At 36.7% G+C, this 21,496-nt stretch overlaps 2 protein-coding genes across 3 annotated transcripts; both read left to right on the forward strand.

The window, feature by feature from the left end:
• Nucleotides 1-318: 318 nt before the first annotated feature.
• On the forward strand, nt 319-9,540 carry cct8 (chaperonin containing TCP1, subunit 8 (theta)). 2 transcript variants are annotated; one of them, XM_084400382.1, is made up of 15 exons: nt 319-827; nt 1,889-1,979; nt 2,078-2,157; nt 2,667-2,816; nt 4,415-4,595; nt 4,699-4,760; nt 4,860-4,997; nt 5,169-5,347; nt 5,466-5,532; nt 5,686-5,773; nt 6,037-6,152; nt 6,243-6,314; nt 6,393-6,557; nt 8,425-8,544; nt 9,300-9,540. In XM_084400382.1, exons 1-15 carry the CDS (start codon nt 768-770, stop codon nt 9,369-9,371), a joined length of 1,641 nt encoding a protein of 546 aa, XP_084256508.1. In that variant the 5' UTR covers nt 319-767; the 3' UTR covers nt 9,372-9,540. The 2 variants fall into 2 exon arrangements, with proteins under 2 accessions (XP_084256508.1, XP_084256507.1); XM_084400381.1 differs by having other exon boundaries at nt 600-827; nt 8,668-9,540.
• A 901-nt stretch (nt 9,541-10,441) lies between these two features.
• Nucleotides 10,442-21,394, forward strand: tmem135 (transmembrane protein 135). The gene is made up of 15 exons (XM_084400821.1): nt 10,442-10,624; nt 12,383-12,510; nt 12,915-13,007; nt 14,446-14,479; nt 14,694-14,759; nt 14,906-14,952; nt 15,502-15,543; nt 15,692-15,859; nt 18,183-18,252; nt 18,492-18,659; nt 18,819-18,882; nt 18,961-19,037; nt 19,683-19,781; nt 20,100-20,167; nt 20,250-21,394. Exons 1-15 carry the CDS (start codon nt 10,484-10,486, stop codon nt 20,380-20,382), a joined length of 1,398 nt encoding a protein of 465 aa, XP_084256947.1. The 5' UTR covers nt 10,442-10,483; the 3' UTR covers nt 20,383-21,394.
• The last annotated feature ends 102 nt before the right edge of the window (nt 21,395-21,496 follow it).

The raw sequence follows: 21,496 nt of genomic DNA on the forward strand, positions 1-21,496 counted from the left end.
TTTTGCTTTTTGATTAGTCTTTTTTATTGCAAAACAATAATCATCTGCGCAATCATTCAGTTGTGTACATCAAATTGTTTAAAACAACAGTCACACAGAGAGAAAATATTAAAAATAGAAAGATATTTATCTAAATAAGTTTAAAAAAAATAAAACACATTTAAAATAAGTAAATAAGGCTCAGGAAACTATTTAGAAATGTCTTATTCTTTTGATTATGAATTATTAAAAGTGATTATTCTAAATATATATATAGACATAGGCATATATATATATATATATATATATATATATATATATATATATACATTATTAAAAGTGATCCATTTAATGCTAGATAGTACACCACTAGCCTAGCTAACTATCTAATGATATCTAATAGAAAAGCTATCTAACAAGATTTATGCATTTTGTTTGTCTTTTGTGTTATGTAGGCCTATGTCTATTTAGCATCTAATTTAGCATAGGCTACATAATATCGTAAATGTGGTATTTTAATAAATAAATAAAAAGCTTCGCAAATTGCTGGAAATTATCAGTCATTTTGATCGCGAAATCATTTATGATTAATAAATATTAAGTAGCTTGCTTTTTTTCAGATTTTCTTCTGGGTGGGCACTTTATCGGCGCTCCACTATCTCGCCTATCTGGATCAGCAATCCGTGTTTCTGCTCTCTGCTGCTGCGCCTGTTCTTTCTTAGCTGCATGCTTCCAGTGCGCTGCAGCCTCACCCTGCATCAGTCTAATATCCACCTTATCTGGTCCAAATGGCTCTTCACGTCCCCAAAGCCCCGGGCTTTGCCCAGATGTTAAAGGATGGTGCAAAGGTAGGGCTGCTGAAACCGTGTTTTGCTCGTATTGTGTTGTTTTTAAGAGCGCACGCAGTGACTTCCCATAGATGTTTCTAGAACATGGGCCTCATGCCGTCCAACTACCGGTAAAACTGCCAGACGCTTGAGACTTCAACTGAATATTAACGTTTTGTACAAGGTCGTTAATAACATTAGGTCTTCATGAATTATCGAAGGTTAGATAGTGAAAGGGTTCCGTTAGAAAGTAAGTGATGTATGAAGTTAGCATGTTAGCTGAAAACATGTGCCACTGACAGACACTCCTCACACTTCCATCACTCATCCAAATGGCTTGTAATCATACAGTATTAGAAAAGGAAAATGCTTTTGTTAAACGTCAGAATTACAACACTATTTATTTAAAATATACAATTTTATTTGTTTTGTGCAGGTCCTCATTTATCTGCGTATTCGTTTGTTGATAGCTGATCATTTAGCCTAACGCAGATCATTTAACTTAGTTATTGTATTTAGCACAATAACTTGTTTTGAAAAAATCAGTTTTTGCAATTAATTAACTTTTGTAAACATTTAGATTTTAATTATTTAGCATTTGAGATTAAATTATTTATTTCAGATTTTCACACCTATAGTTCTGACATATGTAGTTTTGATGAGCATCAATATATCCAACAGATATCAAAAATACTATTCTTTATGATCCATCCATTTTGTTGTCTTTGAATGACAATTTTATATGTAAAATTACATATTACAATTAATATGTAAGGGTGTGCATATTATTATTATTATTTATTTATTTATTTTTACATCATAAACTTAATTATAAAATTACTGCACAATGAAAGCAAAATTGGCCCCCATTTTTTATTATGCTATACATTATGAAAATATCAACTTGAATGGCTGATCTGTCACTGCCTAGTATTTAATTTATTTACATTTAAATACTTTTAAAAAAGGAAATCAGGTTGCGTGTTACTCAATTTTGTATTTTAAAACCACTAACAAACCCCACGTGTTTTAGATTTTCAAAATATGAAATTACCTTTGTCTTGTTTGTTCTTCACAATCAGCACTATTCGGGTCTTGAAGAGGCTGTTTACAGGAACATCCAGGCATGCAAGGAACTGGCACAGACCACAAGAACTGCATATGGACCCAATGGTGAGGCTAATTTGTTTGTTTAATGTGGTCTTGGACCTTTTTTATGTGAAACTACTGGATTCTGACTGGACTGTGCATGTTCATTTCATTCTGTACAGGTATGAACAAAATGGTCATCAACCACTTGGAGAAACTCTTTGTCACAAATGACGCTGCCACTATTCTGAGAGAGCTGGAGGTAAATATTAGGAATTGTGATAAACTCATTAATTGAAGGTGCAGTAAGTGATTTCTGAGAAACGCTGTTGAAAGTGGATCAGACTTAGAGCTAGGGCTGGGCGATAAACAATATCATATCGATGATAAGCTCTGGATATTTTTTACTCGATATGGATTAATCTAACAGCCCATCACAGCAGAAATAAATGCGACAACATTTCTATGTGTCTGTGTGAATAAATGGCGCAGTTTTGTCTGATACACAATCTCACACACCAGTGTTTTCTGCATCTGCCGTCTCAATATATGAGGACATGAACTTCATTTCCAGAGACGCACCTATGATAAAGAGACATCCACTCTTGTATTGCATGTTCATGCATTTTGGGGGTGGAGCAATGACGAAAGGGTTTGTTTGGGTTGATTTCAAATGTCATAGTGTTTCTCAGAAATCACTTACTGTACCTTTAATGCTTATAATTTGGAAGAATATCTCCATTTATTGTGTCTATTTTTCCCTCCTCCAAGGTTCAGCACCCAGCAGCCAAAATGATCGTGATGGCATCCCACATGCAAGAGCAGGAAGTAGGTGATGGCACAAACTTTGTGTTGGTGTTTGCTGGTGCTCTGCTGGAGCTCGCAGAGGAGCTGCTGAGGATGGGCCTGTCCGTTTCAGAGGTCAGTAAACAACAGATCTAATGCAGTATGTCACTGTGCACTAATTTTCATTAATTATCTGATTTGAGATTCAGAAAGTTCTGTTTATAAGAAGCCTAAACGTTGCAATCCGATTTGCATTACATTATTTTTTTATTTTTTTTAATCCACAGTTTAAAGGGATAGTTCACCCAAAAAGGAACATTCTGTCAGTAATTACTCACCCTCATGTTGTTCCAACCCCGTAAGACCTTCGTTCATCTTCGGAACACAAATTAAGATATTTTTGATGAAATCTGAGAGCAGTCTCACTCCTCCATAGACTTCTAATGGATTGAAACTTGCCGGCCCAGAAAAGTTATTAAAGAGATTGTTAAAATAGTCCAAGTGACTCCAGTGGCTCAATCTTAAGTTTATTAAGCGACGAGAATACTTTTTGTGCGCAAAAAACGAAACAAAAAAACTACTTTATTCCACTATTCATTTCCTTCTCTCTGGGCCTCGAGTGAGTTCACGTAGTGTAACAGCGCAGCGCTTCTGTGTTGTACGTCACTCGAGGTCCAGAGAGAAGGAAATGAATGGTGGAATAAAGTCTGTTTTTTTGCGCACAAAAAGTTTTCTCGTCGCTTGATAAACTTAAGATTGAGCCACTGGGGTCACTGGGACTATTTTAACGATCTCTTTAATAACTTTACTGGGCCAGCAAGTTTCAATCCATTAGAAGTCTATGGAGGAGTGATCCAGCTCTCAGATTTAATCAAAAATATCTTAATTTGTGTTCCGAAGATAAACGAAGGTCTTACGGGGTTGGAACAACATGAGGGTGAGTAATTACTGACAGAATGTTCATTTTTGGGTGAACTATCCCTTTAAAGTCTGTGGTATAATGCCTCCAGAGATGATGTGAGCATAATTGTTGTTTTTGACATGATGGTATGTCTAAAAAGAAAGCTGACATTTATATCAGAAGAAAAAACATATATATATATATTTTTTTTTTTAAAGCAAATATTTAGCAAATATGAACTGATCAATGGATGAGACTGATCCTGACCTAATAAACATGTTCATATGACCTAAAACGTATGTAGTAATACACATCACGGTGTTGCACATGTGCGCAATGTATTTTTGAATCTGATAGAGAAAATAGTCCAATTTAAGCGTTTACATAATTCATTTTGTCCTGCTGATTGAATCATTCCAGGTCTACACTACCCCCTTCAATCCAATCCAATTTTTTTTGGATCCAGCTCAATCAGATCAGTTTAGGTGTTTACATTAAAGCTTTTCAGTCCAATTGAGCCATCAATCCAATTATAAAATGATCATTTGGGTGCATGTAAATGTAGCTACTGTCAGGATCGAGGTTTTTATTATAACTAGTTTAAGAAATCTTTTTAAAAATGAAATAGTGTATTTTGATAGTCTTGGAAAATTCCCAAAGTTTGGTTTTCACAATAAAAAACTGTGTTTTATTTATTTATTTTAACTTTACATTATTTCAGAATGTGTTGACCTTGCAAGTTAATGCCAAGTTGTGAACTAATATATCATTTATTTGCATTATAGATAGTTTATTTGCCTTAGTTGATGATTATTTTGATTATTTGTCCCAGGTGATTGAGGGCTATGAGATGGCATGTAAGAAAGCTCTGGAAATTCTGCCTGATTGCGTCTGCTCGTCTGCTAAGAACCTGCACGATCTGGAAGAGGCCACGGCCATGATCCGCTCAGCTGTCATGAGCAAACAGTACGGCAACGAGGACTTCCTGGCCAACCTCATTGCACAGGCCTGTGGTAAGGCATGAGTTCTTTAGGGTACTTTGGGGAAGTTAATTTCAAAAGTGAATTTTGTGATATAATTTTAGGGGTCGTTTTAATTTTATTATTTATTTTACAGTGTCTATATTCCCTGAGTCTGGCAATTTCAATGTTGATAATGTAAGAGTGTGCAAGATTTTGGTAAGTATAAAGTTTAATAAATAAAATTTAGGCCATTGCTTTAAACTAAATTATTCCTAGAGTGCCTGTGGGTCACATTGTTTTTTGTATTTTTTGTAGGGCTGTGGACTGAACTCTTCTACTATGCTTCATGGGATGGTATTTAAGAAAGAGACAGAGGGAGACCTCACATCAGTGAAAGACGCAAAGATAGCAGTGTTCTCCTGTCCGTTTGACTGCATGACTACTGAAACCAAGGTAGAAAAAAGCTAATTGAGTTAAATGTCTTTATACTGTTTACCTTGTGTCTCTATGGCTGGACAGTATTTTCTTTGTGTGATGTTCAAAAAAGAGCAATAAATCACATTGTCCTTTATTTATTGCTGTTCGGGCTTTCTTCCTTCAAAATTTCTTTCTGATGTTTCATAGGGCACAGTACTTATAAAGAATGCAGAGGAGCTCATGAATTTCAGTAAAGGAGAGGAGGACCTGATGGAGCTCCAGGTGAAGACCATTGCTGATTCAGGGGCCAATGTGATTGTGACAGGTGGCAAAATTGCTGATATGGCCCTTCATTACGCCAACAAGTACAAGCTCATGGTGGTCAGGTGAGAGAGAGGAAGATCCCTCCCTTTTTTGTGCAGCTTGATTCAGAATTTTTGGGTTTTTAAATGAGAATTTAGCTATATGTCTGATATTTATGAACGCTGTTCGGTCTTCACCAAGGCTGAATTCAAAATGGGACCTCAGAAGACTATGCAAAACTGTCGGAGCCACTGCGTTGCCCAGATTGGTGAGTTAATCTTGATTTTTCCAGGCTGGATTAGAGCTCTACTTCACTAGTGCCACTTTGTGTAAAGCAGTGAGTTGGTGATAAGCCAGTTCGCATCATTATGTTCGCTCTGCGTCAGTGTCTCTGTTGTTAATTTTTCCTCTGGACAAACAGACTCCGCCGACTCCAGAAGAGATGGGACGCTGTGACAGTGTTTACCTGTCCGAGGTTGGAGATACGCAGGTTGTGGTTTTCAAACATGGTAAGAAAAGACTGGAGTAATGATGCTGAAAATTCTGCTTTACCATCTCAGGAATAAATTACATTTGATCATATATTAAAATAGAGAACAGTTATTTAAAATGTTTACTGTATTTCTGATCAAATAAATGCAGCCTTGGGGTGAAATGAGTCACTCACTGAGACTTGTTTTCTTGGCACTCTGTAGCTTGATTAGCAAATTTTGTTGTTTGGTCTGGGAGTGACGTATCCAGACAGCTCATGCCATCTCACTCCTATTTCTAGATAAAGATGATGGAGCCATCTCTACTTTAGTAATTCGTGGGTCCACAGACAACCTGATGGATGACATTGAGCGTGCCATCGATGATGGTGTTAACACCTTTAAAGTCCTTGTCAGGGTGAGCTAGTTTAAAAATCCACCTCTAATCCAATCCACTTCTAACTAAATCATGAAAAAAAGTGACACTAACAGAACTATGTCCCCTCAGGATCCGCGTCTTTGTCCAGGTGCCGGTGCCACTGAAATTGAGCTTGCGAAACACCTCACCTCCTATGGAGAAGTAAGTAAATTTATCTAATTTCCTTTTGCTGTTGGCACACCTTAAACACTGTGAATAATTTTAAAACGTCCTCTAAAGTCTTGCCCAGGCCTGGAGCAGTACGCCATCAAGAAGTTCGCAGAGGCGTTTGAAGCAGTGCCCCGTTCTCTGGCTGAAAACTCTGGCGTGAAGGGCAACGAGCTGATCTCCAAACTCTACGCCACACACCATGAGGGCAACAAGAACTATGGCTTTGATATTGAGGTGAGGGGCCCGCAACAAACGCTTGCTTTGTAAGGGCTACAAGTAGAAACAGCAATGGGAGAAGAGAAGCTATTTATAATTTAGAGGCAGCAATCCTGAAATAAATAAATAAGGTTCCTAAATCATGCATTTTAAATAATACATTTCAAAGTCTAGCTACAAAAAGTCTTAAATATCTTAGATGCTGTAAGAATAGTCTTAATTATCATTTCAAGAGGTCTTAAATTTGGGGACAGAAAAATGCTAAAAAACGAGTAAATGTCAGTTCAATTGTAAGTTCATTCTTTATGTGCTTAGGAGTGTGCGATATTGTCTATGAACTATGATGATATTGTAATCATTGTTTTAACTATGTACGAGGCACTGCGAGTGCGAGCTGACATCGCGTTTGTCTCTCATGCTTGCTTTCGCTGCGTGATGTGTCAGTGCAGTTATAGATGTGCCCAAATGAGTTTTTGTCTTATATTTATATCATATTATGTTGTTATATTAGAATATCACTTTTTTCCTTTGCACAATTGCAAATGTGCTATTTATTTTATACAACAGTTAAATTAACAATAAAGTTAACATTGTGAGTTACTTTTTGTACACAATATTGTACATTTTCACTTTATATCGCCGACGAGAATTTCATAATGAAGCCATGGTCCAGCAGACAGCGATGATTGATTGATTGATTGATTGATTGATTTTTATTTTTAACTGAAATCCGCATTTTGAACAAATCATTTTAATGATTCAATGAACAATCACTTGTTTTTCTGAATGAATCAGCCGTTTGAACAAATCGGTTGAATAAATGACTCCAACTCGCTTATTCTTGCCGCAATCTACTGGTGGTTTTAGTTTCATATTTAAAGTATCCTTTAATTAAAACGTTAAAATTATAAATCATTTAATATTTAAATATTGAATAGCTTTATTTATGCAATTGTAAATGAAGTGTAAATATAGTAGGCTAATGCCAGTTTTGATGCCGTTTCTGTGTCACCTCTGCACTGCAAGGATGGATTTTAATTTAATGACTTATTTTGACATTGGTACTGTGTTATTCTAATATAATTTGAATGTTAGAATTTGACATAAAAGGTGATGCATACCTCTAAATACGTTTAGAAACAATGTCCATATATAGGTGAAAATGCCCCTGGAAATCAATTTAAGGTGGCAAATATTACCCCTTAATAAAAATGTTAATTTCGGTCACTATTGTGAACTGACCACTGCATAGAATATAAAAAATATGAATATCTTTGTGGGTCTGCTGTCAACAACAGGCCTAAACCAGCCAGGATACCATTACAAAAACACAATCAGTAAAATATCATCTAATTATTATCAAAGAAAATATTTAGAATACATATAAATACAAAGAAATTATTATCTTTGAAAATATCTAGACATATTTTTGTCAATATTGCGCACCCCTAATGTACGGTATTAATTTTGATTTCTTCAGGTCTTAAAAAGCCTTAAATTTGACTTTAAAAATTGTGCAGATACCCTGATTTATGCAAGGTGATTGCTTTATGATATACTGTTGATGAATTATGGCAATGTTTTTCTCAAGGCGTTTGTAATTGTTTATATCATACCGCATTTCTAAAAATGTATCTAGAATAAATGTATCATTTTGAACTCATCCCTTTTCATAAAAATGGTTTAAAGGCTGAAATGTAAGGTTTTATCATTTTATAAAACTTTTTATTTGAACCTGTATTATGTTATCATAGACATTGCTCTATCTGCCCATACAGTAATCATTTTATATATGCAGGTCTTAAGCCTTCAATTCGATTTTAAAAACTCTGCTGAGATCCTGTTAATGTGTTATTGATTTCTATGTACTTTTTAAACCATATAGGGAGAGGGGCCTGCGGTGAAGGACATGCTGGAGGCCGGTATCCTCGACCCATACCTGGTTAAGCACTGGGGCATCAAGTTGGCCACAAACGCAGCCATCACCATCCTCCGTGTGGATCAGGTTAGTGCTTCACTTTACAACTATTTGCATATCATTCAATTTCTTATTCCATCCATATTTATCAATTCGGGTACTTTGTTAGTCTGTTTTTTGGGGGATTATAATGTGATGTGTGTATGCCAGATCATTATGGCAAAACCAGCAGGGGGACCCAGAGCCCCCAAACAGCAAGGACACTGGGACAAGGACGATTGGGCAGACGAACCAGACAAATTTGATACACATCACTGATAAGAAATCAAAATAATAGCAAAGGTGCACAAACTAAAGCCACTGTTTGGAGTGATTAACCACTAGAGAGAACTGGGTTGCATGAGCACTGTGTGGAAATGCACCTTGAATTTGTTGTTGAAATAAGTTTAGCCTGACTGCAGTCTTTACATCACAGATAACAGTTATGCTGTTTTAATTTGTATTAACACAATGATAAATATTAATTCAGATGGTTTTTATCCTAGAACTTTTTAATTGGATAATTTCATCCTGAAAACCAAGAGATAATGATTGGAGTATAATGGTTGTTTCATAACTATCAGTTTAAGATCTAGTTTTGCACTTCACAAGCATCACTAACTTAAGTCTCTGTGACACTTTGAATGTCATCTGGGGATTTTGGTGCAGTTTACTTGCATGCTGCATGCACTAAAAACACTTTTTCCTCAGGATTTTCCCTTGCTAACGTTTGCACTGTGCTCAATTGCCTGTCTTTACTCTTGTCTTTTAAGTGTCTGATTATGTCTGCTTCTCCTCCACAGATTATAATGGCCAAGCCGGCTGGTGGACCCAAAGCTCCACAGGGAAAGAAGGACTGGGATGAGGATGACTGATGTCACTAGCCTGTGTGTCTCTGTCATCGTCTTAGCTTTTCAAGTGTTATGTATTTAATATCTTGCCCCATTCTTTTTGTATTTTTTTTTTTTAGAAGCCATCCACATTAACAATGAGTGGCTCTGAGCTGTTTTTCTTGTCCCAATAAAGGCACTTGAGCTGTCAGCATCCTTGGCGTTTCTTTTAAATAATTCTTGGTGTATAACAAAATGCAGTGTAATTGCAACAGTTTGATATTCTTGAAAATTAGTTATTATATTCATCCAGTTAAATTAACACTATGCCTCTATATAGTAATGGGAGTCCTTGCAGCACTATTTTTGTGCAGATTGGATTATTATTGTGCTGAGTTGATTCAATCCTTTCCCCAAAAAATATTGGCCAGGTTTCTCAGACAGGGTTTAAATTAAGCCAGGATTAAGCCTTAGTTCAATTAGGACATTTAAGTAGCTTTTATAAATGTGGAGGTCTGGTTATACCAAAGTCTACAGATATAGACAGATTTGCTAATTGTTAAGTTGGCGCACAGTAATCATTTTATATTTATAGTAAATTAAATTTGTATGTAATTTATAGATATGTGTTTGCTAACTGTTATTGGGGTGCCAATATTTAGAAATCTTAAAAAATCAGATTCATTATAGCAATGAATGCATAAAAAAGGTAATTTCAAAGACAGTATTATTAAAAATCGATTATACATCACATCACCCTCCAGCTAAAAATGGTTACCACAGTTAATGTTTTGCTTTAGTTCTTTAGTTTTGCTTTAGTTATGAGAAATGTTCCGAATCTTTATGTAATTACGTGTAGTGTGCTGGACTAACTGGGACCTTTCACAGCACTTCCATATTGTTGCCCGTCTAGTTATTTGTCTGCTAAATTATTAAATGTAAGTTATTAATATCATTAAAAATTGTTCACTTATATTGTAACTAACAAATAATAATAATTACATAAATCAATTAAATGATTTTTATTGTGCGGAAACAACCGTGGCAGGTATCTGGTCATTTTGTCATTATCTGACCTTCCATGGTGCGCGCGTTCATCGGGAGCGCTCTTGCAACAAAAACAGTGGACGCGCGCTCCCGACGTGCGGGTACTAATCATGGCTGCTCTCAGTAAGTCCATACCGCATAGCTGCTATGAGATAGGACACACATGGAGTACTTCATGTACGAATTCCACCCTCCAGGTGACAGCCGGTGCTCTGGAGGTCTCATTCAAGATATACGCTCCTCTGTATCTGGTGAGTGTATTTGCGCGGAGCTAAACGTTAATTCACCCTGGCAAGGGCGCAGTTAGCCTGGTTAGCTAAGTTACATCAGAGTCCTGCAGGACGATGCGAGCGAGGGCCCGTAACAGTTGCTAAGTTATTTAGTAATAAAAACACAAAAGTCTGTCTCAACCCGTCGTGTTTTACATTTACTAGCATTCAAAGCGTCCAGGAAAGGTCGTTAGACTGATGACATGAGATGAAGGAGAGAGAGAGAGAGAGAGCTGCTGAATGATACTGATCAAACTGTCAAATGCTCATTTGCGTAACTTTGTGCAAAACGAAGGCACTTTCGTTTTCATTGTTCATTGTCTTATTGTTTAATGTTCACGTTTCCGCATTGCAGTCTTATTTGAATTATGTTGTGAATTGAAATGATGCTTGACATACTTAATTTGATGATAAACTGCCTGGTTTGTCTGTTAGATTTGCACAATCATTCTCATTAACCTGAAACTGCAGATTTAAGATGAACTATTCGTTTATCAAAGCAAGATTTAGGTTCAGATGTTTTATTTGGCCAGGATGTTCACTGTCTCACATTAAAATTTACCAATCAGATTCGTGAACGAATCGTTTTTGGAGTTTTGGATCTTTTCAATGAATCGGTTGAATCTTAATTTCTAGCGAAATTTTGACACACTTGTTTCGGATTGATTCATTCACAGTGCCCCTACCTATTGGTCCCTATTGCTAACGCTCACACCTAATACTAATCCTAACCGTCATAGGGAGAAGCAGGGGAGTCATAATCTCATTGGGAGACAGATTTTGATGTCACACCTGCTTGAAGGATTTGTTCACGAATTTTGCCTTATTAAATAAACTGGTAATTAGCAACCATTGGTGCTCTGGCCCTAATAATGCTGTGCACTGATAAATCATTTATAATAAATACAGCAATATTCCATAAAAAAAGGAATTGTCAGTTTTGATTGGCTAAATGCCACATCACATTAGTATATTTATTAATCAGGGAATGTTATCTTGTATGTGCATGCCTGTGATGACTTGGCATAACTGGCTGTCAGTCTTTATAGATCTGATAGAGGGATCATCTAGTTCATAGTGGTGCAACACCTGAACTGTAGGGTTGCAGACAGTGCAGTGCTGGCATTCAATTCAATTTCGCAAAAACTATGGCTCAGTCAGTCTATCGTTAGACAGTAGGTCAGTGGTATTTGGATGACAAAGCACAGTGCCAGCATCTACAGAAACCAATGTGTTTGTGTAATGCCACAACAAAGGTTACAGCCAATGTCATATTGAAAATGTCCTGTAGCCTAATGTGCCACAAAAGCTCTCAGTGCATTCTTTTTCCTTTTAAAGTTGGCTTGAAACCGAAGTTGCCAGCTTCTCAAACAAGAAAAAATATAGGACGGGACTTGATTTTGTCCATGGGGAATTGATTGGATGGTTGGATCATTGTCGTTTTGCTATTGGTTGATCATGTGAGTGACAGGTTGTCTCGCCCTCGCGCCAGTAAACACATCATCAGAGAAGAGATGTCACTGCAAGAGGGAGAAGTTATTTTGATCAAAGATTACGAGGCCGCATGAATTTAATAAAATGATGTGAACGGATAAATCATTTATAATAAATACTGCAATATTCCATAAAAATGTGACAAGGTGACTTTAAAAGCTCAGAGTAAAATCCGAAATGGATTTATTTGAATAACAGGAAATATCCTCAACATTCAATAGATTTAATTTTTTTTCTGTGTTCCAGATTGCAGCCATTTTAAGAAGGAGGAAAAAAGATTATTACAAGAAAAGGCTGCTTCCTGAGATCCTGCAATCCACGTCTTTCCTGACCGCAAATGGAGGCCTCTACATTGCGTTTTTCTGCATTCTCCGGTAATCTTAACCGAATTCTGCTAACAAGCAATACTTGGAAATGTTTGCTGTCCCACTTGTACTGTTGCTGCAATAAGAGCTGCAGTAAAGCAACCTTTGAATCCATGCCCTTATCAGCTGTTCAGAGTCTAGTACGCACATATTCGTCCAAATAGGATTGTAAATAAATGATGTACTGAGATAAAACTATGGGATTTATGACCGTTATTCTGCATGACCGGTTCAATGGAATGAAGCGCACTTAATTTGTGAATACATTGAAATCCCTTCTAAATGAGACAAATATTCAGCAGCGATATTATCCTCGGTTGAAAGCACGTCAGTTGGCTCTGTTGTGTAGTTTATGAATATAAATGACCTACTGTCCTTTCCATTGTTTCCTTTCTTTTTCTTCTGTTATTCAGGAAGCTGTTGGGACGTTTCTACTCCTGGTCGGCCGGCTTTGGGGCGGCACTGCCGGCCTCATACATCGCCATACTAATAGAGCGGAAAAGCAGGTTAGCCCTGACGTTTTCCGTTCACGCTGATCGGATTTCCTTTTACACAAATTTCATGCAAAGTTTAAACTACATTTATTACACAACTTCTGAAAAAGTAGAGAAGCTCCGGATCAAAACACAGGCAAAAAAAGAGCAGAAACAAGTGATTAAAGCAGTGCTTAAATGCACGTTATAGTCTTTGGGGGAAAAATATTGATTTCTCTCAGCTTTTTGTTCAAAATGTTGCCTTTTTTATGAAACCCACTTTCAATTGTTGATAAAAGAATGCATGAAGCTAGAATAAAACTTTTTGTTTAAAAGCAAAGGCTCTGTTCTTTGTTTTGATCTATACGCTGGTGGGGAAAGAGTTACGGTCAGGTGGATTCTGATTGGATGTCAGTGTTTTGATCATTTATCAGCTGGAAAATTGTTCTGAAAGTGATTCCAAGGATATTTTTCTGCTGTGTAATTATTGTTATAGTTGTGGTGTGGATGTATCTTTTCTCATATAATTAAAACAATTATTAAAACTTAATCATTCTTTATTGATTATTAAAACTTTATTGTCATTGTCCTTTGTGTGACTGGGCCTTAAAGGGATACTCCACTTTTTTTGGAAATAGGCTCATTTTACAACTCCCCCAGAGTTAAACAGTTGAGTTTTACCGTTTTCGAATCCATTCAGCCGATCTCCGGGTCTGGGGGTCCCACTTTTAGCATAGCTTAGCATAATGAATTGAACCGGACAAGACCATTAGCATCTCTCTCAAAAAAAATGAACAAAGAGTTTCGATATTTTTCCTATTTAAAACTTGACTCTTCTGTAGGTACATCGTGTACTAAGACCGACGGAAAATGTAAAGTTGCGATTTTCTAGGCTGATATGGCTAGGAACTATACTCTCATTCCTGCGTAATAATCAAGAAACTTTGCTGCAGTACCATGGGTCCAGCAGGCGTAATGATATGACACAGCGCATGCCGCCTGATAATAGACTACTGAGCTGGGGACTATTATCAGGTGCTGCGTCATATCATTACGCCTGCTGGACCCATGGTACTGCAGCAAAGTTTCTTGATTATTACGCAGGAATGAGAGTATAGTTCCTAGCCGTATCAGCTTAGAAAATCGCAACTTTTCATTTTCCGTCGGTCTTAGTACACGATGTAACTACAGAAGAGTCAAGTTTTAAATAGGAAAAATATCGAAACTCTTTGTTCATTTTTTTGAGAGAGATGCTAATGGTCTTGTCCGGTTCAATTCATTATGCTAAGCTATGCTAAAAGTGGGACCCCCAGACCCGGAGTTCGGCTGAATGGATTCAAAAACGGTAAAACTCAACTGTTTAACTCTGGGGGAGTTGTAAAATGAGCCTATTTCCAAAAAAAGTGGAGTATCCCTTTAACATTGCAAAAAGGTTAGAGATCCTATGTAATTCTTCTGTGTTCTTATGCAGGAGAGGACTTCTTACAATTTACATGGCAAATCTGGTGAGACGATTCAGCATCGCTTCTTTTCAGTTCCACTGTGTTAAGTCTTCTTGACAGTTTTTTCATACTTGCTTGACCATTTCCTGGCAGTTGTCAACATTGCATCTGTTATCTGTCACTTATGTTACTGTTTCTGGAAAGCTGTGATCAAAAATTGTCCGTTTCAAGGAACCCTTAGCTAATTTTGATCTAAAGTGCTCTGTGTTATTTCCAGGCAACGGAGACGATTTTTCGGATGGCTGTCACGAGGGGTCTCGTTAAGCCTATGAAACATGGAGAGGTACGTTACAGTTTACGTTACCGTTAATAAGATTAAAAAAAAAAAAAGCACAGATGCATTCAATTGATTAAAAGCAACAGAAATGTTTTTAACCTGATCACAGCGTTTTGTTTGTCCATCTCATATTTTCACATTTTTCCCCCTAGGTTCTTCTCTTCTGCTTGACTGCATCTCTCTACATGTTTTTCTTCAGGTATGTTGGTCAGCTTATTGGTTCTCAGTCCTGGTTCTGGAAGACGCCAGCTCTGGTTATCTCGTTTATTTAACACAACATCTTCTCATTAGTAGAGGCTCCAAGACTTGCTGAGGTTCTTCAGGACCAGCATTAAAGGGATAGTTCAGCGAAAAATTAAAATTCTGTAATTTACTCACCCTCAAGTTGTTCCAAACCTGTATGAATTTCTTTCTTCTGCAGAACACAAAAGATATTTTGAAGAATGTTGGTAACCAAACAGTTAATGGTCCCAATCGACTTCCATAGTATGGAAGAAAACTACTATGGAAGTCAATGGGGCCCATCAACTGTCTGGTTATCAACATTCTTCAAAATATCATCTTTTGTGTTCAGCAGAAGATAGAAACTCATTTGGGTTTGGAACAACATGAGGGTGAGTAAATGATGACCGTATTGTCATTTTTGGGCAAACTATCCCTTTAAGACGGACACGCACATTCTTCAGAACACATATATAGTTGTTTGATTACAAACTTTGACCCTTCCCATTTCTGGTTTTATCTTCAGATGCAAAGACGGACTGAATGGCTTTGCTTTCTCTTCCTTAAAGTAAGTTTATAATTTATTTGAATTCTGTACATACTACTTAAATTCCCAAGGATTTTCTGTTAATCTTAAGGCCCCCTAGGAAACACCCTGTTCAGAGTTTAAAGTCATGTCAGGCTGCTAAAGGAGATTATGTGTCTGGCTATGGCAGATTTATAGTTGGGAAGGAGGAGATCCCGACACACTCTAGCCTGGCTGAGCACGCGTACGCACAGGGTTCAGAGAGAGACGCGCAGCCACCGGATGAGAGACCAGAGCACACGCCTGCCTCCAGGGGGAGCTGCATCACAGCATTTACACGCAAACTCCTAGACTCTATGTGAGTGAGATACACACCTAGAAAACATACATTTCAAACTTGTATTCAAGACCGGTATTTTTGACAGAAAAATGTATTTAATTCTATCCGATACCGCCAAAAGTATTATATAATTAAACATTAAAACTTAGTTAAGACAGTTTATTTTATTTGACATAATTACTTAAATAATTTTTAATCAATATATTATAAAAACTACACATACACAATACCATTCAAAAGTTTGGTGTCAATACGATTTTTGTGCTCACCAAGGCTGCATTGATATTAAAGATACATTAGAAACGGTAATATTGTGAAATATTTATAACAATTTGAAATAACTGTTTTCTATTTTAATATATTTTAAATTACTTTAACATTACTCCAGTCTTCAGTGTCACATGATCCTTATTTTAATGCTCAAGAATCATCTCTTCTTATCAAAGTTAAAAACAGTTGTGCTGCTAATATTTTTGTGGAAACCGTGAGGCTTTTTTTAAGGATTATTTGGTGAATGGAAAGTTCAAAAGAACAGCATTTATTTGAATTGGAAATTTGAAACTTTTCTAAATGTATTTGCTGTCACTTTTGATCAATTTAATGCATCCTTTATCAATACAAGTATTAATTTCTTTTTTTTATATATATTTTTTTTATTACTGACCACTAGGGCTGTGTATCACCAACAATGTCACGATACGATACGCATCACAATACTAAAGCCACGATACGATACGCATCACAATACTAGAGCCACGATACGATACGCATCACAATACTAAAGCCGCGATACGATACGTATCACAATATGGATCAATTTGGAATTTACATTTCTTTTGAGCAGAGTTTAGTAACAGTAATATCTGTTTATTGAATAACCAGTGTTATAACAGTTGTGATAACTGAAAAACTATTTAGTTTTTGTCATCAAAAAAACAATGAGTTAAATGAAATAAAAAAAATTGTCACAAAAAAGCTTAGAATGGCTCTTCCTTATGGTTTTAAAGTCTCTGCCTCAATAACTGAAATGACAATTACAGTGTCAATTATAGTGTCAACAATGCTCAATGACTAAACAAAACTTAAAACATTCCATAAAAGCAAAAACTGTAACAACTTAAATTGGACTTGGTTTTCTCAAACTCTTTTAAACACATAGTATTTAACAATTTGGTCTTAAGTGTTGGAATGTCAACCAAACAAAGTCATTTCTTCACATTATGATGAAATAATTTTAAACGATTACATTTTTAAGCAGAAACAACAATTGTTCGACATGCTCAGGGTTAAGAGTAAAACTCTCTGTGCAGAAGTGACAGAAGAACGTCTCGCTTAACTTCATACAACCGGAATTGCCGTTTCTGTTCAAAATTGCCGTGTTGGTATTGTGCAGCGTGGCTCACACTCGTGAAGCAATTGTCTGAAGCTGTTATTCTCGACAACGCTGTATGGCTGTAAATCCTGACATATGAAGCGCATTAATGCATTTGTAATCTTTTGAGATTGATTTCAATCTTTAAAATAAATTGTAAAAAGTAGCACAAATAAATACAATAGAATAAAGATAGTTTCTGAATAGGTCTAGCACTAGTATTGAGAAATACTACAGAAACTGTAATCAAACGTAAAATAACGCTGGGTAGTTTTTTAGTCCTGACTAAATTAAATACATACGCTATTAATCCAGATTCCTTCAAATTAAAGCTATCTTTTGTTGTTTTGACAACAAAATTAATGACGGACACATATGGCTGCTGTCACTTTAAGAGCTAGTGCACGGATCCTGTTTTCATTATACTGTCAAATGCGTTTTATGCTTTTTTTAAGACATAACTGACTGTGTTTAGAGGATACTCACCAAGACCGACATTTTTTTTAGATCATTTTGCGTGTTTTTGTCTGTTAAATCGATACAATCCACGAAAAATAACTTTTGTTTCTCGCAAGCTGTTTGTGACTGTGAGGTGGAATTTCCCACATTATAAGTGGGAAACCTGCAGGAAATTATGCACAATAACGCACCGAAATTCGAGCCCTAAAAAATTCAAAAGCACGACGGTATCGAAACGCGTATTGTCAGGAGTTCACGATGATGTATCGTTGTATCGACATTCTGAGCACAGCCCTACTGACCACAAATAAAAATGTACTACCTCATGCAGTGCTGTTTTATACATTTATAATGGGAAAAAATGGTTTTACTTTCATTTGCCACTTTGTGAGTTAATTTATATTCTTGGTTGTTCAGTCAGCAGTCAGCTTCATTGTCATGTGTGAATGTTCCCCTGCTTCATAAGGTATTGTGCATTTGCATTCATTGTGCGTGTGTTGTCCCCTTTAGATGCAAACATGGACCCAGGCATAGATGTTGCAAACACTATCAGGACAACTGCATCTCCTACTGTGTTAAAGTAAGAGTCTGAGACCACCAAACCTGCTGTCTTTCAAACCATCCATCTGTTTGTTCTGAGCATATGTGTTTAAAATGGGAGAGAGACCGAATGCGAATGCATAAACGTGTAGCATTCATCTGGGTGAAAGGCTCTGTTGAAATAGCAGTGCCCTTTGCTCACTAACTAGCAGCTGATGTGAAGTTGCTAGATGTTTTCTGGAGAGCAGCTTCTGAGATTTTTGCTTTGTGTTTTTAAAGGGTTTCATCCGGATGTTCAGCGTGGGTTACCTCATTCAGTGCTGTTTGAAGGTTCCATCAGCATTCAGACAGGCCTTCACCAAACCTTCTCGTCTGCTCTGGCTGCTCTACAACAAAGAGAACTTCCAGCTAGGAGCTTTCCTGGGATCTTTTGTCAGTATATACAAGGTACTTCATCTCCACTAAGATCCAGTGCTTGTCTTTCCTATGAGACAGCAAGATTCTCTGCAACTTGTTGAGTTTTTTTTGTTTCCTTCACCTTTCTCAGTAACCTATTTTTCAGATGTGATATTTCTCTCTCTTCATCTCGCTTCCATTTTATGTAAGGGCACAAGCTGTTTACTGAGATGGATGCGGAACCTGGATGACGAGCTCCATGCTCTCATTGCAGGTAAATTTTTTTTTGAACCCCTTTCCTTTTGCACAGCCATTAGAGATTCTCAGCTCACCTTTTTCTCTATCTTTTCAGGTTTTCTTGCCGGTACGTCAATGTTCTTCTACAAGAGCACCACTATCTCCATGTACCTCTTCTCTAAACTAGTGGAGGTAAGAATTATCTTGTTTTTTAGTGGTTTCAAATGAGTAGGGCTTCTCAATGATGTGTCTTGTTCAGTGTTTGCTTTTGGCTTGTCAGAGTTCTTCTGAAACCCTCTACCTCCCCAGCTCCACCTGCCTAGATCTGCTATGTCTATTTATATATATATATATATATATATATATATATATATATATATATATATATATATATATATATATATATATATACACACTCATATAGATGTTTGCTTTGTGTTTTTAAAGGGTCCCCCCAACCAATACAGTAAAACTGCACATTTTAGAGTGGGCTTTTATTGTGGCCAGCCTAAGGCACACCTGTGCAATAATCATGCTGGATCATGCATGAAACCTGTGAGGTGGATGGATTATCTCGGCAAAGGAGAAGTGCTCATTAACACAGATTTAGACAGATTTGTGAACAATATTTGAGAGAAATAGGCCTTTTGTGTGCATAGATAAAGTCATAGATCTTTGAGTTCAGCTCATGAAAAATGGGGGCAAAAAAAAAGTGGCGTTTATAATTTGTTCAGTGTATTTATTTTTTTATTTAATCATTAAAATGATTATTTTTATTTAAAATGTAACTCAGTGTATGTGTATACATTGTTAATAATCTGTTCACTGTCTTTTTAGACATTGTATTTCAAAGGGATCGAGGCAGGCAGGTTTCCTTACTTCTCTGAAGCTGACACCATAATCTATGCCGTCTCCACCGCCATCTGTTTTCAAGCGGTGAGTTCTTTAAAATCTACCTAAAAGGACCTTCTGGATATCCAAGGACAGTTTTACACCAAGGGAAAATACAAACTACATTAAAATGCAGAAGCTGTTTGTGCCCGTGTGACTTATTGATGACTCCGTCATGAACTGAATGAGAATCACGCCAAGTGCAGTTTAAATTAAAGTAAGGCAAAAATAGGTTTGCCAGGTTTTAAATTACAAAGCAATAAATTCAAGACAATTTCAAAAACCTACTGGAAACATGCCCATTGTTCATGTGATTTATTTTGAAATAATTTTGTTTGATATGTCCTGGATGGATCTGATCAGGCGGTCATGGAAGTGCAAAATCTGAGACCATCATACTGGAAGTTTCTACTGCGGTTGACAAAGGGCAGGTGAGTATTAATGGTAAATCTGATTGATTATCAAGTCTCATTATGCATTGTTGAACTTTCTTTTCAACTTTTCTTTGTCCAGGTTTGCTCTGATGAACAGAAAAGTGCTTGATGTTTTCGGGACCGAGGCTTCCAGACAGTTTGGTGACTACACGCCTAAACTTGACCCCAGATACGTGCTGTGTCCCATCGACATGGACGTGCAGTTGGGCTGACAGACCCGTGGGCACCTGTGAGATGTCTTCACATAGACCAACAATGACACGAAGGCACGGAAAGCTCTTGCACACAATCTCTCTGTCTTACATTCTCTCGGCCTGGCGCTCATTAAATGTGAAGTGAAAGTGTAAAGGCAGTTATACGTTTACGTTAATGTGGATCTGAAACATTTTGCAATATAATTACCGCAGGCAAGATGTGACCTCTCTGTACGCACATTATAAGCATTTGGAGATGATTTGAGGTTTATAGGATAATGGTGGCTTATTGGATTCTCAAGGGCAGAATGACAGCCCAGGAATGTGTTCACACTAACTCAGCAATTCCTGAACTGTTTTGGATTTGACCTGCAACCTCTGTGTTTTTTTAATCTGTAGCATTAACTAATCGGCTTTGAGAATATAAAATGATTTTAATTTTTTTGTTTAGTTAGGAAAATTCAGACTGTTGTTTACAGCACAACGTCGGCCATCTTAAAAGGTGATGCTGGATTATTTTTGGTCATTGTCATTTCAAATCCTACCAAAAACGATCAAATCTGTAATTAACTGTCTGCCATAGTCAGGAAATGCGGGTTCAGCCAATGTAAAAAGATCTTGCTGACATCAGGGTTGTGTATGATCTCTTCTGTCTTTAGTGCGCACTTAATTCTTGTACAGATCATTTGAGACCTTCTGGTAAGTAGAGGCTTTTATGGAATGTTATTAGTACAGAACTACACATTTACTACCCACCTTTTATTGCAGATTTATTATTTGCAAATATTTTTTTCAGGAGAGATAAGCAGATTAAAACTCATCTTAATGGACTTTCACCTTCATTTTCAGTAGCAAATCTTTTTTTATTTTTTATTAATAATAATATAGTGTAAAATCTGACAATATAATCGCAGTATTGCTGTGTTTTTGAAATGTAATTTATGTAAAAAGAAAAAAAGAAAGCCTTATGTCTTTGATGTTTGTATAAAAGCAAAAGCTTTTATATTAAAAAAAAGTTCAGATGAAATAAGGTCTAGTGTTTTATTTAGCTATATATACACACGCGCACCCACGCACATGCACACATTTTATGTTTTGAGAGAAGTCTCTGCTGCTCAACAAGGCTGCATTT

Source organism: Rutilus rutilus (assembly GCF_951802725.1).
Source record: "Rutilus rutilus genome assembly, chromosome: 25".
In the NCBI taxonomy this organism is placed as follows: domain Eukaryota; kingdom Metazoa; phylum Chordata; class Actinopteri; order Cypriniformes; family Leuciscidae; genus Rutilus; species Rutilus rutilus.

Bases quoted from the DNA above. Each gene is read 5' to 3' on its own strand.
- cct8 (XM_084400381.1), top strand. From the start codon at position 768: ATGGCTCTTCACGTCCCCAAAGCCCCGGGCTTTGCCCAGATGTTAAAG. The intron at 4,761-4,859 runs GTAAGTATAAAG...TATTTTTTGTAG, and splicing joins TAAGAGTGTGCAAGATTTTG to GGCTGTGGACTGAACTCTTC. The intron at 6,153-6,242 runs GTGAGCTAGTTT...ATGTCCCCTCAG, and splicing joins CCTTTAAAGTCCTTGTCAGG to GATCCGCGTCTTTGTCCAGG.
- tmem135 (XM_084400821.1), top strand. From the start codon at position 10,484: ATGGCTGCTCTCAGTAAGTCCATACCGCATAGCTGCTATGAGATAGGA. The intron at 15,544-15,691 runs GTAAGTTTATAA...TGGCTATGGCAG, and splicing joins TTTGCTTTCTCTTCCTTAAA to ATTTATAGTTGGGAAGGAGG. The intron at 19,038-19,682 runs GTAAGAATTATC...CTGTCTTTTTAG, and splicing joins TCTTCTCTAAACTAGTGGAG to ACATTGTATTTCAAAGGGAT.